Here is a 16,670-nt window from a genome sequence, read left to right on the forward strand (position 1 = left end):
TTTCTTTAAAAATTCTATGTGTGTCATTTTTTCCTTTGCTGACTATTTACTTATGTGACATTATGAAATATTATTAAATTCTAACTAATTTTATATATCATCTTGCATTTTCCCTCAGACTTCAGTAAAAAGGAGTATTGGCAGTGCCTCTTTGTAAAGAAGACAATAATGTTTTATCCCTCTGTTTTGTTTTAAATAATGCACAGCATTAGGAAAAATTACCAGCTGTGTTAAAAATAACCATCTGATAACCATTTAAACAAGAATATAGTATGTAATATTATATATAATTTAAAAATATAGTATGTAATACTCTGGTAAAACAAAATACAAATAGTACTAAAATTCCTTGTATGAATTGGGTTTTATAAGATACTTTAAAATGATATGATTTGGACTCCAGAATCTATATTCTTGTTTTCAGTTTTAATGCCTGTCTTTTAATATATCACAAGCATAATGAGGTTAGCTTAATGATCATATGTATAAAATATGTGATTACATTCAGATACAAAATTTGATTTACACTGAAACTATTATGGGAAAATCCTGAGGATTTTTCTTTTCTTTCTTGGATCATTTTTTTTTTTTTATTTGACAGAGAGAGATCACAAGTAGACAGAGAGGCAGGCAGAGAGAGAGAGAGAGAGAGAGAGAGAGAGGGAAGCAGGCTCCCTGCTGAGCAGAGAGCCCGATGCGGGACTCGATCCCAGGACCCTGAGATCATGACCTGAGCCGAAGGCAGCGGCTTAACCCACTGAGCTCCCTCTTGGATCATTTTTAATTTTATTGTAATTCTATATAATTGAGACAAATGCCAATGTTGTTTTTTTCTTTCTTTTTTTTTTTTAAAGATTTTATTTATTTGACAGAGAGATCATAAGGAGGTAGAGAGGCAGTCGGGGGGCGGGGGAAGCAGGCTCCCCGCTGACCAGAGAGCCCCATGTGGGGCTTGATCCCAGAACCCTGGGATCATGACCTGAGCCCAGGGCAGAGGCTTAATCCACTGAGCCACCCAGGTGCCCCTGGTGTTTTTTTCCATAGGAGAACTGGCTTTCAAGTATCCACGAAGCATAGCCTAATTTATTGCAAAAAGGCTACGTGGAATTCTCTACCAGGAAATAAGCCTGAAAGAAATAATTCCTGTCAATGTGCCTGAAGTATATTATTTGTAACAAAGGTGTTCTTATGTTCATCAGGTATCTTCACCAGATAACTGATTGAATCATCAACACTCAAATGAGCTATGACACTCTCAATAGATGCTGAAAAAGCATCTGACTAAGTACAGCATCCTTTCTTGATCAGGAACATGGCAGGGTTGTCCGCTCTTACCACTGCTATTCAACATAGTACTAGAAGTCCTAGCCTCAGCAATCAAACAACAGAAAGAAATAAAAGGCATCCGAATCAGCAAAGAAGAAGTCAAACTCTCACTCTTTGCAGATGATATGATACTTTATGTGGAAAACCCAAAAGACTCCATTCCCAAACTGCTAGAACTTATACAGGAATTCAGTAAAGTGTCAGGATATAAAAATCAATGCACAGAAATCTGTTGCATTTCTATACACCAACTACAATTGCACCCCAAACCATAAGATACCTAGGAATAAACCTAACCAAAGAGACAAAGAATCTGTATTCAGAAAACTATAAAGTACTCATGAAAGAAGTTGAGGAAGACACAAAGAAATGGGAAAACGTTCCATGCTCATGGACTGGAAGAACAAATATTGTAAAAATGTCTATGCTACCTAAAGCAATCTATACATTTAACACAATCCCAATCAAAATGCCATCAATTTTTTTCAAAAAAAAAAAAAATGGAACAAATAATCCTAAAATTTATATGGAAACAGAAAAGACCCCAAATAGCCAGAGGAATGTAGAAAAAGAATGCCAAAGTTGGTGGTGTCACACTTCTGAACTTCAAGCTCTATTACAAAGCTGTCATCACCAAGACAGTACGGTACTGGCAAAAAACAGCCACATAGATCAATGAACAGAATAGAGAGCCCAGAAGTGGACCCTCAACTCTATGGTCGACTAATCTTCAACAAAGCAGGAAAGAATGTCCGGTGGAAAAAAGATAGTCTCTTCAACAAATGGTGTTGGGAAAATTGAACAGCCACATGTAGAAAGAATGAAACTGGATCATTTCCTTATACTACACACAAAAATAGACTCAAAATGGATGAAAGACCTCAATGTGAGACAGGAATCCATCTAAATCCTTGAGGAGAACACAAGCAGCAACCTCGACCTCAGCCACAGCAACTTCTTCCTAGAAACACCAGCCAAAGGCAAGGGAAGTAAGGGCAAAAATGAACTACTGCGACTTCATCAAGATCAAAAGCTTTTGCATAAAAAAGGAAAACAGTCAACAAAACCAACAACCGACAGAATGGAAGATACTTGCAAATGACGTATCAGGTAAAGGGCTAGTATCCAAAATCTATAAAGAACTTATCAAACTCAACACCAAAAGAACAAATTATCCAATCAAGAGATAAAGACATGAACAGACATCTTTGCAAAGGAGACATCCAAATGGCCAACAGACACATGAAAAAATGCTCCACATCACTCAGCATCAGGGAAATATAAATCCTTGCGCAGGGGCCATGCTAATCTTCTCTGTATCGTTCCAATTTTAGTATATGTGCTGCCGAAGCGAGCACAGGGAAATATAAATCAAAACCACAGTGAGATACCACCTCACACCAGTCAGAATGGCTAAAATTAACAAGTCAGGAAATGACAGATGTTGGTGAGGATGCGGAGAAAGGGGAACCCTCCTACATTGTTGGTGGGAATGCAAGCTGGTGCAACCACTCTGGAAAGCAGCATGGAGGTTCCTCAGAAAGTTGAAAATAGAACTACCTTATGACCCAGCAATTGCACTACTGGGTATTTACCCCAAAGATACAAATGTAGTGATCTAAAGGGGTACGAGCACTCGAATGTTTATAGAAGCAATGTCCACAATAGCCAAACTATGGAAAGGACCTAGATGTCCATCAACGGATGAATGGATAAAGAAGATGTGGTATACACACACACACGCACACGCACATGTACACACACACACACACACACACACACACACACACTGGAATACTATGCAGCCATCAAAAAACCCCTGAAATCTTGTCATTTGCAACAATGTGGATGGAACTAGAGGGTATTATAGTAAGCGAAATAAGTCAATCAGAGAAAGACAATGATCATATGCTCTCTTTGATATGAGGAATTTGGGAGGCAGGGTGGGGGGTCGTGGGGGGAAGGGAGGGAAAAAAATGAAACAAGATGGGACCAGGGAGGGAGACAAACCATAAGAGACTCTTAATCTCAGGAAACAAACTGAGGGTTGCTGGGGGGTTGGGAGAGGAGGGATAGGGTGGCTGGGTGATGGACATTGGGGAGGGTGAAATTTGTAAGACTGATGATTCACAGACCTGTACCCCTGAAGCAAACAATACAGCATATGTTAATTAAAAAACAAATAAACAGAGAAAAAACCAAATCTCAGATGAGCATTTCTTTATGGCAGGCTTGGAGAGTCTGACAATCTGATGCAGATACTGACAGTCTTCCCATATGTAAATGCTGGTGTGTGTATATATAATTTAAAATACAACTTCAAAGGGTTCAGGCACCCTCTTACATTCACCCATAAATTCTGACTTAAGAATTCTTTTTTTTAATCTTGTGTGGCTAATTCATCATAATTAATATCATACCCCCAATCAGACTGTCCTTGACATCTCTAATAAATTGTTCTCTATCAAAACAGTACTTCATAAGCTTTCTATTTTTTATTTTTAACCAGCCTACATGGAAGTCCTCCTATTACAGAAGCAACAATTAAGTTGATTATTGGTTGTCAAAGGTGTCCATTAACCTCTGTCTTCTACCTTATGAGCTTCCCTTTAGAGGCCCTTTCTCAAACTTTGTCAAACCTTAAATCTTCTATCCCAGATAAAGACATCACCACACCCCACACCTGGTAACAATGAATAAATGTGCCTTTATACTATCTGTGTTTTTCCTGAGAAATAGTCTTATACAAAATTAATATATTATAAATATTTATACTGAATAATAATTTTATGGCTATATAAAAACTTACTAATTACAAATTTGGTTTCATTAAAAATTGAACCATTTGGTTAAAAATTACTCAACAAAGGTGTCTGGAAAATAACACCAGGGAATGTATGTGTGTATAATAAATACATACACAAACATATGTATGTATTTTATGATACACATATATAAACACACACCTATATGTATAATTTAATACACATGTGTGTGTATGCATGTGTGTATACATACATACCCAAACACATGTAAAAAATCTATGGTATTGGGGGGTGTGGGATTATGGACATTGGGGAGGGTATGTGCTATGGTGAGTGAAGTGTGTAAACCTGGAGATTCACAGACCTGTACCCCTGGGGATAAAAATATATTACATGCTTATAAAAAATAAAATTTAAAAAAATGATACAAAAAAAATCTATGGTAGACAGATGATTTAGAAAATGATGTTAGAACAATATGACCTATGCCATGCTCTGACAAACCGGTTCTTTACTGTGTGATGAAACTGGGTTGGGCACTCTGACAACTCAAATATCAGTGACAATTTGTTTCCGACATAAAACCTCTCAAACCAATTTATGTTGATTCTGAAGCTGGGTGGCTGGCAGGTGAATCTCCGCGTAAAGCAGTGTTTAGGAGCATGGAAGATCTCAGGGCCATCCCAACCCCATCCCTTCCTAAGCGGTGAGGTCCTAGGCAACTCAGAGTAGCTAGCCATTATAAACATCAGTTTCCTCATCTGTGAACTCTAGGAAATCATGGCATCTACCTAAAAGGCTGCTGTGAGGATTCAATGAACTATGCCTCGGTAGTCCATAATACAGGGTCTGCCACACATATAAATGTTTGTCCTTATAAATGTTTGTCTTTTTTATATTTGATATTATTATTATGTAGGCAATGCTTTTCTCCATAATTATTATTACGTAGGCAATGCTTTTCTCTATAATTATTACCTCGATAAAACTTTCTTTCTTTTAAAGATTTTATTTATTTATATGACAGACAGAGATCACAAGTAGGCAGAGAGGCAGGTAGAGAGAGAGGAAGGGAAGCAGGCTCCCCACTGAGCAGAGAGCCCAATGTGGGGCTCCATCCCAGGACGCTGAGATCATGACCTGAGCCAAAGGCAGAGTCTTGACCCACTGAGCCACCCAGGAGCCCTACATAAAACTTTCTTAAAGTTCATATTCTTGTTGTCTATGCTTTTTACCATGGAGAGATATAGATTCATAGAAATACTACAAGTGACCATTTATGGTTCTCGTATGCACAGTGGCCAAAATATAAACTGATAATTTCAAGAACAGTGTAGATGTGACCATATCACATTAGCTGAAAAAGGGGAAAATAAGATCCTGTTTTTTCAAGACTTGAAGTTAAATAACATTTATTAAAAATAACATGTCAAAATTCTTAGATAGTGCCATCATCACCTTCATTTCCCCTGCACCTCAAAACATTTATACCTTTTAGGGAAGACAATGCTATTGACAAGTAAATGCCAGACCAGAAAATTACTATTTTGTTTCTATCATGCAGAATGGAGAAAAATAATACATTGTAGTAAATGCCTCACTAAACTGACCACAGCATAAACAGTTGTTTTGGGGATCATATTGAGAGACTGCTCTCTTCAACAACAGAATAGATCGTACAAGTTTTGGAACTGTCAGTAAAAGTGGTTGGACTATTAGGTTGATCGTAGTATTGGGAGTCTTTTTAAAAGTCATCTAGAAATGATCATGAACTCTAGTCAAGGCATACTCCTGAGCTCTATTTTCATCACACTGTGGCAGGCCTTAGACAAGATTTATTCTGAACTGCTCTCTAAAGAAGTTGGCAGTGTTTGGCTGGGCGTCCGTCTGCCTGTCCAAAGTTCCTATCCTTCCACCAGCTGATGTTTTCCCTCATCTACGCCATTGCTATTTTGGTAGTAATGATGAAAAGATAAGGGGTGTATTCAATCTGTGGAATTAGACCCACTGTTGCCACCTTGAGCTAAAATAAGATATATCTGTCTTTTTTACTCTGTAGTAATTACAATAATGACAGTTAATAATTTCTGCTGTTTTTGATGACTTCAATAAAAGGGTTATTTTCTAGTACTTAATACATTCTGATATGAATGCCAATATGTTTCAAAATTCCTCTAGATCGTTTAGGACATTCTCAAAGCTGCTCTGTCTAGCTGTGGTTCCAACATGCCCAAATGATTGAGGGTTTCATCACTGTTATTAGAATTCTATCACAAGGCAAGTAAGGGAGTTTCTGGGACAAAGAGGGAAGGGGAATTTAGACTAAATTGAAAACATATCCTTGCATTGCTCTTAATGATGCTCTTGGTTATTCTACAGACTGCTAGACTGTCCCTGTTCCTCCAGTTACTTATTCTACAAGTGAAATAAGTTTTCTTTGTTATCTAGAACTTGGTTTCTCTCTGCATAAATGTATGATGAATAGTAATTTAATCAACACCTACACTTTTAAGTATCTTCAGAAAAAAAACAATAAAAACCCTAAGGTTTTAGTGCCCTGCTTTGAAATCTTTCATGCAAAACCCTACATTAATAAATACAGGAACAACTTAACCAACTGATACCATGGCCAGAAGGATGCCAGTATATCTTTCTATCATGAGTCAGAGCACTTTGTATAAAAGTAGTATGACTGATCATGGGTTGTTTGTGAAAGTGTCTCTCAAGAAAGGCATTATGAGACTGTTTCAAAAGAACAAATCACAGATTTTGAGAGAGAAATTGGTGATTTTTTTGGACATGAAGCACTAGATCTCTTTTTTCTTATGTGTTTTTTGGTACTGATAATTTCAAGAACAGTGTAGATGTGACCATATCACATTAGCTGAAAAGGGGAAAATAAGATCCTGTTTTTTCAAGACTTGAAGTTAAATAACATTTATTAAAAATAACATGTCAAAATTCTTACATAGTGCCATCATCACCTTCATTTCCCCTGCACCTCAAAACATTTATACCTTTTAGGGAAGACAGTGCTATTGACAAGTAAATGCTTACTTTTTGACTTTTTCATTTTTGTGTGAAATACATCACAGAAATCTACTTTAATGCTCACTCTTTGGCATGATATATACATAGTCTTCATGAAAAATCTGAAGATTACTCAATGGTCCTGTTCTAATAATACATATAAAAGAAGAAAACTTACTGAAAAAATAGGCATGTAGAAACCCAGAGGTCTTACATACAAAAGGAAAGCCAAACATTTGTGGTAGTTAGTCACCATTATAAATAGATTTCACAGCAGCAAATCAAATGTAACATTAAATAATTCTGAAATAAAAATAAACATTTTGTTAAATTATGACATTATGGAGCAGAAGGTTAGTTCATTATGAGTGGATGTTAGATGTAGATGTTCTTAGAATTTAATGTTTCTGTTTAATATTAAATTTGAAATTTTAGTTCCTAGTGAAAAGAATGGCTCAGTAGGATACTGGAGCTTTCTCTATTTTCACAAAATAACCAGACTGCCATTACACAAACAGATCATTTCCCAAATTCCAAATTGAGGGGGAAAGTATCTGTTTACTCTTTCACAAAATAGGTAAAATTCTTTGTTCTAATATTCCTACCCAGAAAAAATTGGAAACAGAATTGACCCCCACAAAGAATTATTTTCAAACTATAGTGAAAAAGAACTGTATTCAAAAGAAACAACACCAATAATAACACAAAATTAAATACACACACATATTAAAACAACACTTCCCCCCAAAATAAAAGCCTGCTTTTCAAGCTATTTTCATTATTGGCCATTTTCTTTAAGAAATTTCCTAAAAGTCAGTTGTCTTTGACAGTGGAGTGTTTCTTTCTGGGTTCTTCTCAGGGCCTGCTGGAGAATTTTACTAAATTACAGTTCAGTAGCTGGACCAAGTTCCATGTACAGTTCTCTAATTGCCTGTGGTATTGGTCAAGATGGGTTAAGCAGTTTTTGGTTGTCTTGAAGTGGAATATTGTGTTTGGAGGCTCAGTCCCCTGCATAATGATTCTCAGTGCTCACTGACTAACGAGCAGTGGCATCACAATGAAGCCGTGACAGTGTGCCCAGGTAACAAGACACACCTGAACAGCTGGGTAGACAGTCACAATTTTATCCAAAATTGACAACTTTTCAGTAAATATTTGTTTTAGGGGCACGGAAAAGTATGTTTCTGTTCAACAACTGACTTTGGTATTTTTCTTTTTTTTTTTTTAAGATTTTATTTTATTTATTTGTCAGAGAGAGAGAGGTAGAGAGAGCAAGCACAGGCAGACAGAATGGCAGGCAGAGGCAGAGGGAGAAGCAGGCTCCCTGATGAGCAAGGAGCCCGATGTGGGACTCGATCCCAGGACGCTGGGATCATGACCTGAACCGAAGGCAGCCGCTTAACCAACTGAGCCACCCAGGCGTCCCGGTATTTCTTTTTTTAAAGATTTTATTTATTTGAGAGAGACAGAGCAGCAGTGGGGTTGGGGAGGTATGCAGGGGAAGAGGGAGAAGCAGGCTCCCCGCTGAACATGGAGCCTGATGTGGGGCTGGGTACCAGGACCCTGAGATCATGACCTGAACTGAAGGCAGATGCTTAACCTACTGAGCCATCCAGGTGCCCCAATGTTAGTATTTCTTAATTTTGCCAGTGGGGTGAATAGTTTGGTCAATCAATATGGCAAACATGAAAAATTTGAAAACAGACCCATCTTCAAGTATTTTAAAGGATTAAAGTCCCCAACACTGATGCTTTTATGTTTCTCATTCTAAAAATTTACTGTAGATGGTTATCATAAAAATATACAGACATATCTCAGTGGAAATGCATTTATAAACATGAGCACATTTATAAATGTGGGAATACGGAAGAAAAATGACAGAACTGTGCACAAAGTTGTATAAATTGTTACAAATTCTAAGGTGACCACACACTAAAATATGTATGTTTCAAGGGAGAAGTAGCAGATACCAATGGTAATTATTCTAAAGTAAAAGATGAACATGGAATAAATATGAGAGAAAAGAACTGCTCTCAGGATAATAGCAGGTGCTTTTTTTTTTTTTTTTGTAATTTAATTTTTTTTATTTTTTCAGCATAACAGTATTCATTATTTTTGCACCACACCCAGTGCTCCATGCAATCCGTGCCCTCTACAATACCCACCACCTGGTGCCCCCAACCTCCCACCCCCCACCCCTTCAAAATTCTCAGATCGTTTTTCAGAGTCCATAGTCTCTCATGGTTCACCTCCCCTTCCAATTTCCCTCAACTCCCTTCTCCTCTCCATCTCCCCTTGTCCTCCATGCTATTTGTTATGCTCCACAAATAAGTGAAACCATATGATAATTGACTCTCTCTGCTTGACTTATTTCACTCAGCATAATCTCTTCCAGTCCCGTCCATGTTGCTACAAAACTTGGGGATTCATCCTTAATAGCAGGTGCTTTAAAAAGATAATTTAAGGGGCGCCTGGGTGGCTCAGTGGATTAAAGCCTCTGCCTTCGGCTCAGGTCATGATCCCAGGGTTCTGGGATCGAGCCCCACATTGGGCTCTCTGCTCAGCGGGGAGCCTGCTTCCTCCTCTCTCTCTGCCTGCCTCTCTGCCTCCTTGTGATTTCTGTCTGTCAAATAAATAAATAAATCTTAAAAAAAAATTAAAAAAAAAAGATAATTTAAGCATAAATACTTTTAACAAGGGAATTCAGCTTCTTTTCTACTTTTTCCTTATATGTCAGCCCTATACCTATCCCAATGTTCAAAAAGCCAATGCTCCAATGATTCCCAAACCTTCAGGTTAAAACTGCTGAGAGGATTTTACCTTTTACTTCAACAAGAATGTGATGAAGTGAGATCATTTGGTTTCATATTTTAATTTTGCCTTTGAACCTTCTTTATCCATTATGAAAAAGAAGAGCATGAATTCATTGCAGTCTGCCTGTTGATACACATTATTTTTGATGCTGTTTTTTCACTGTACCCTACAATAGCATTATGTAGCAGGTAAGTGGTTCCTGATCTTTCCAATCTATACAGCCCTACCATAGAATATGATACTGCATTTCACTCTTTACTTGCCCACCCACCCTTGCTAGAGTGTGAGCTGTTTAAAGATGGAAAATGTTTTACTCCACTCCCACTCTTGCATTGAGCGTCCTGCATGGCATGTAGTAGAGTTCAATAAATATTTATTCTATTAGAAGTCTCTAGATATTCTTGCAGTTGAACATATCTACCATGTTTTAAATTCAGAGTATTCTCTTTTGAGTCTTATTTCAGACTTGCCTTTTATTTTAAAGTCAGGCAAACAAGCCATCCAAACTTGTTTCTCTGTGTTAAACTAACATGGGCATTTAAAAAAATAATATGCCACTATGATTTTTACTAAACTAGGAAAGGTTATTTTGGATCTGCTGAGACTTCAGATATTTGAAGTAGTAATTACTTCCTCCATAAATGTTACCTTTTACAGTCAAATACTGCTTTCCTGTAGCTGTTCAACTTTTTACTTAAAGGAAAATGCCTTTTATTTACAATTCACCCTGCTATATTATTATATGTGGTAATTCTCCATTTATTTGTTTTGGTAGCACTGTAAAGTTGATGAAGCGTCATAATGATAATGATGGTAACTTACATTTATTCAGTATTTATTCTGTGCCAAGCATTTCACTAAGTGCTTTACCTGAGCTATGTCATTTAATACCCACATAAAAATCATGATGTATGTAATTTTATATCTATCTATCTATCTATCTAGTCTTAGGCGATCTTCTGACTGGTAAGTGATGTGGTCAGGGTTATAATTCAGGGAGAATAATCTCTAGATTTTTTATTCTTAGTTTCTTAATGATCTGAGTATACAGCAACATAATTTGATACCATATTTTGCATAATTCTAGAACCATGACCTGTTTTAGTGAAATACTGTGTTATCAGTATAAAGACACAAACAAACAAAAAAAAAAACACATGCTGGATCACACTTAATTAAATGCTATCAAGTCATAGCAACTCAGGCTCAAAGAGTATTTTTTTCTATATTGAATGGATGAGATATCCACTCTTACCTTACGATCAGCAGCATTTCAGGTTAAAACTGACTGTTATCATTTATAACTTACCGTAGACTTGGGTTTGGTTCCAGAACTGGTCACTGGGGTGGAAGATGGTAAGTTGGTAGATTCAGTGTTAGATGACAAATTTATCTGTGTCTGATTTATTGAAATGGTATCTGCTCCACTCTCAGATCCCGACTCCAGATCCTATTAAAAAAAATGCACTGATATGAAAGGCATGTACATGATCTCTGCAGGCCTTTTTCCCCTGTTACCAGCATCCTTCCACCTCCTCCTACTCCCAATACACACTGACATGCTAAAGAGTTGCTGACAAGTGACAGTGACATGCCACCCATAACCATGTATGATTTTGTAATAAAGAACCATAACTCTTCAGAAGTTCTGATTTTAAAGAGAAAATACTGGAGAAACAGCTTATTGAAAACTGGAAGGGGCAGTAGTGGGAGCTATCTGGGCACTGTAGTAAGTCAGGAGGTAGAAGCTCATAGATACCCCTTACTCACTAAATGACCTGAGTAACTCACTTAACTTTCCTTATGCAACAGGGTCACTGCGAGCGTCAAATGAAAACACAGTTCTCATTTCTCCTCACCTCATTTTCTTCTATGTTCTCATCAGACCTCTGTGGTGACACCTACAATGGCTTAGAATCATTTAGCTTAAATGTCTACCTAATAAACTATGAGCTATTTAAGCGCTAAGAAACATGCTTTGACATCTATGATTCAATTTCCTCATTTAGAAATGGGTATAATAGAGTTCTGGTTCAAGACGGTGATGTAGGAAGACTGTGAAGTCACCTTCTCCACAGAACAGACCAAACTACACCTATTAATAGAACAATTCCTGTGAAGAACTAAAAACTGACTGAACAGCTACCAAACAACAAAACACAGAGAGCATGGCAAGAGAACAGCAAGAAAGATGGATGATAACAAAGGGAACTTCCACTCCTAACACTGCAAATGGCAGTGGGGAGGAATAGCATTGAGGGACCAGGTACAGGCTCCTCTGTCTTGGGCACAGGGAAAACAACAACAACAACAACAACAAACAACAAAAAACCAAAACACAGCTTAAAAGAGCAACTAGCCAGAAAATTAGAACTCTGCCAAGTGCAGAGGAGCTGCAAGAAAGCTCTCCAGGTCAGAGGAAATGGAGAACAAGCCGGTTTATATTCCCATCCCACCTTAAAAGCCTGGAGTGCAGTAAGATCCAAACACCAAAATGGGAGTGCACAGTCATCTCTGTGAGTTTGGAACTCCAGTGAGCCCAGAGTCTGCAAGCCCACACCAGCCCCAGTCATGCTGGGGCACAGAAAAGAGAAGCCAGAGTTTAAAAGGGCTGAGGAACTGTGGGAATGCTCTCTCTCCCTCAACCTTAAAAGTCTAGGCCAGAGCAGGATTTGGCTGCCAAGAGGAGAAGTTTCAGACATCATAAATGGAGGGTCCTAATGCCATACCAGGCAGGTGATGAAGCCATAACTGATGGGTCCAGTGGTCATAGAGAGTCTGTGTCTAAAGGAGACCAGGGTCCACCAGCCTACAGCAGTCACACTATGCCTAGGGCATAGGAAACAGGACAGCCATGGTTTTGTGTTTTGTTTTTTTAAATTTTTAATTACTCTAATTTTTTTTAATTTAAAAATTTGTTTTGTCTTGATTTTATTCTTTTTTATTTTGTTCTTTCTTGTTCTTTTTCTTTTATTCATTTCACTACTTTCTTTTATCATTATTTTTTCTTTATTCTTTCTGTAAAAGCCATGGTTTAAAAAATAACTAACATATACAGCCATAGCTCTGGCCCACCAGCAAGAGTCACAGCACACACAGTCTGCATAGGGTATACCATACACAATACCACTCCTTCAACTTCAGGGGAAGCAGCTGTTTCACCTAATACATAGAAACAAACCAAGGAGGTCAAGCAAACTCAGGAGCTAAGAATATGCTCCAAAAGAAAAAGAGAAAAAAACCTCAGAAAAATAAGTAAATGAAACAGACATAAGCAATATGCTTGATAAAGAATTTAAAGATCATAATCATGCTCACTGGGCTAGAGAAAGAATGGAAGAGATCAGTAAGACCTTCAAAAAGAAACAGAAAATATTAAAAAGAACCAAGAAAAGTTGAAGAATACAATAACTGAAATTTTAAAAAAACACACTAGAGGGTATTAACAGTAGATAAGAGGATACAGAACAGATCAGTGATCCAAAAGAAAGGACAATGGAAAGCATACAAGCTTAACATCAAGAAGACAAAATAATTTTAAACAATGGGGATAGACTAAGAGATCTCTTGGACATCTTGTGCATAAAGATTCACATTATAGGGATCCTTGAAAAAGAGAGAAAGAAAGGTGTAGAAAACTTATCTGAAGAAATAGTAACTGAATACTTCCCTAACCTAGGAGGGAAATAGATATCTAAATCCAAGAAGCACAACGTGTTTCAAACAAGATGAACCCAAGGAGGTTCATGCCAGGTACATAATAATTGAAATGTCAAAGGTAAGATAAAGAGAGTATCTTAAAAACAACAAAGGAAAAACAGAAAGTTACCAGAAGGGAAATCCTGTAAGATTATCTGCGACTTTTTCCATAGAAACTTTGCAAGCCAGAAGAGAGTGACATATCTGATATATTCAAAGAACTGAAGGGGAAAAAAAAAATCCCTATAAATAAGAATACTCTATCTGGCAAGGTTATCATTCAGATTTGAAGGAGCGATAAAGACTTTCCCAGACAAACAAAAGATAGAGGAATTTATCACCACTTTTTACCAGCCTTACAGGAAATGTTAGAGGAACTTCTTTAAGTGGAAAAGAAATGGCTATAATTAGACATAAGAAAAATATGAATAAAAAGATATAAAATATAACAACCTATAAATTTTCTTCCTTCCTTCCTTCCTTCCTTCCTTCCTGTTTAAACTGAAATGACCATCATAGGACTATGGACTGCTATTAACTTAAGATGTTATATATGAACCTCATGAAAATCACAAACCCCAAACCTATGATAAATACACAAAAAATAAAGAGAAATAAAACCAAACAAAACACTACAGATATTCATTGATCACAAAGAAAGAGAGTAAGAGAAGAAAGAAACAAAGAAGAACTACAAAAACAACCAGAAAACAAAATTTCAAAATGGCAGTAAATTATATACCTATCAATAACTACTTTACAGTGAGCCCAGATGTCCACTGACAGAGGAATGGATAAAGCAGATACACAATGGAATATTACTCAGCCATTGGAAAGGATGAAATCTTACCATTTACATCGAGGTGGACGGGACTGGAGGGTATTATTGCTGAATGAAATACGTCAGTCAGAGAAAAACAATTATCATATGGTTTCACTCATATGTGGAATATAAGAAACAGTGCAGAGGATCATAGGGAAAGGAAAGGAAAACCGAATGGGAAGAAATCAGAGAGAGAGACAAACCATGAGAGACTCTTAACTATAGGAAACAAACTGAGAGCTGCTGGAGGGGAAGTGGCTGGGGGATGGGGTAACTGGGTGTTAGGTATTAAGGAGGGCATATGATGTGATGAGCACAGGGTGTTACATGCAACTGATAAGTTATTGAACTCTACATCTGAAACTCATGATGTACTGTATGTTGGCTAATTGAATTTAAATAAATAAAAATAATCATTTTAAATGTAAATGGCCATTAAATGCGCCAATCAAAAGACAAAGAGTGGTAGAATGGATAAAAAAACAAGACCCATCTATATGCTGCCTACAAGAAACTCACCTCAGACCTAAAGACACATATAGTCTGAAAGTGAAAGGGATGGAAAAGCATTCACCATGCAAATGGAAGTAGAAAAAAAAAATGGCAGGTGAGCAATACTTATATCAGACAAAACAGACTTTAAAACAAAAAATAATGAGACATAGAAGGGCAAAATATAATGATAAATGGATCAATTTAACAAGAGGATGTAACATTTGTAAATATCCACACACCCAACACTGGAGCACCTAAATACAAAAAACAACAATTAATGGACATAAAGAGAAAAACTGATGGTAATACAGTAATACTACGGAAATTTAAGACTTCATTTACATCAATGGATGGATAGATCATCCAGATAAAATCAATAATGAAACAACGTCTCTGAATGACACACTGGACCAGATGGAAATAACAGATATATACAGAATATTCTACCCCAAAACAACAGAATACACATTCTTTTCAAGTGTACATGAAATATTTCTTCAGAATAGATCTACATATTAGGCCATAAAACAAGCCTCAATAAATTAAAGAAGACTGATGCCATACCATGCATCTTTGACCACAGCGGTATGGAACTAGAAACAAATCACAAGGAAAAAAAAAACTGGAAAAAACACAAACACATGGAGAACAAACACAATGATACTAAACAACCAATACATCAATGGAACACTCAAAGAATAAAAAAAATTTAAAAATATATGGAGACAAATGAAAATGAAAGTACATGCTCCCAGATCTCTGGGACAAGGCCAAAGCAGTTCCAAGAGGGAAATATAAAGCAATACAGCCCTACTTCAAGAAATAAGAAAAAAAAAAAAAAAAAACCAACCCAAAAAACCTAACCTTCTACCTAAAGGAACTAGAATAAGAACAAACAAAGCCTAAGGTGAACAGAAGAAAGAAAGTAAGAAAGACCAGAGAAGAAATAAATGACATAGAGACTAAAAAATAAATAATTCTATCAATGAAAACAAGAGCTGGTTCTTTGGAAAAAAAATTGACAAACCCTTAGCCACATTCATTAAGAAGAAAAAGGGAAATGACACAAATAAATAAAATCAGGAGGAGAAGTAACAGCTTACACCACAGAAATACAAATGAGTATAAGAGAATACTATGAAAAATTATATGCCAACAAATGGGACAATAGAAAAAATGGATAAATTCCTAGAAACATATAATCTTCCAAAAATAAACCAGGAAGAAATAGAAAATCTGAAAAGACCAGTAATATATAATGAAAATGAATTGGCAATTTAAAAAAACTACCAAAAAATAAAAGTTCAGGAACAGACAGATTCACAACTGAATTCTACCAGACATTTAAGGAAGAGTTAATACCTATTCTTCTCAAACTATTCCAAAAAATAGTAGAGGACGGAAAGCATCCCAATACATTTTACAAGGTGGGCATTACCCTGATACCAAAACCAGACAAAGACACCACAAAACAAACAAACAAAAAACCCAAACAAAAAACACAAACAAACTACAGATCAATATCCCTGATGAACATAGATGCAAAAATCCTCAACAAAATATTAGCAAACCACATACAACAATGCATTAAAAAGATCATTCATCATGATCAGGTGGGATTTATTCCTGGAATGCAAAGATGGTTCATTTTTGCAATCAATCAACATCATACATTACCTCAACAAACTGAAGGATAAAAATCATATGATCATCTCAAT

General features: G+C 36.6%; 1 protein-coding gene and 1 non-coding gene across 3 annotated transcripts in view; both read right to left on the minus strand.

The window, feature by feature from the left end:
* The window catches only part of DLC1 (DLC1 Rho GTPase activating protein), a 419,765-nt gene that overhangs the window by 290,028 nt on the left and 113,067 nt on the right, over positions 1-16,670 (minus strand). For both annotated transcript variants that reach the window (XM_047715908.1, XM_047715944.1), the window contains exon 4: positions 11,245-11,385. In XM_047715908.1, coding sequence (XP_047571864.1) covers positions 11,245-11,385 — 141 coding nt within the window. The remainder of the gene's footprint in view (positions 1-11,244; positions 11,386-16,670) is intronic.
* LOC125094540 (U6 spliceosomal RNA) lies at positions 2,573-2,684 on the minus strand. Its single transcript, XR_007125563.1, has one exon. It is a non-coding gene; the product is annotated as a U6 spliceosomal RNA (small nuclear RNA).

This window comes from Lutra lutra, chromosome 2 (genome assembly GCF_902655055.1).
Source record: "Lutra lutra chromosome 2, mLutLut1.2, whole genome shotgun sequence".
NCBI classification, from domain to species: Eukaryota; Metazoa; Chordata; class Mammalia; order Carnivora; family Mustelidae; genus Lutra; species Lutra lutra.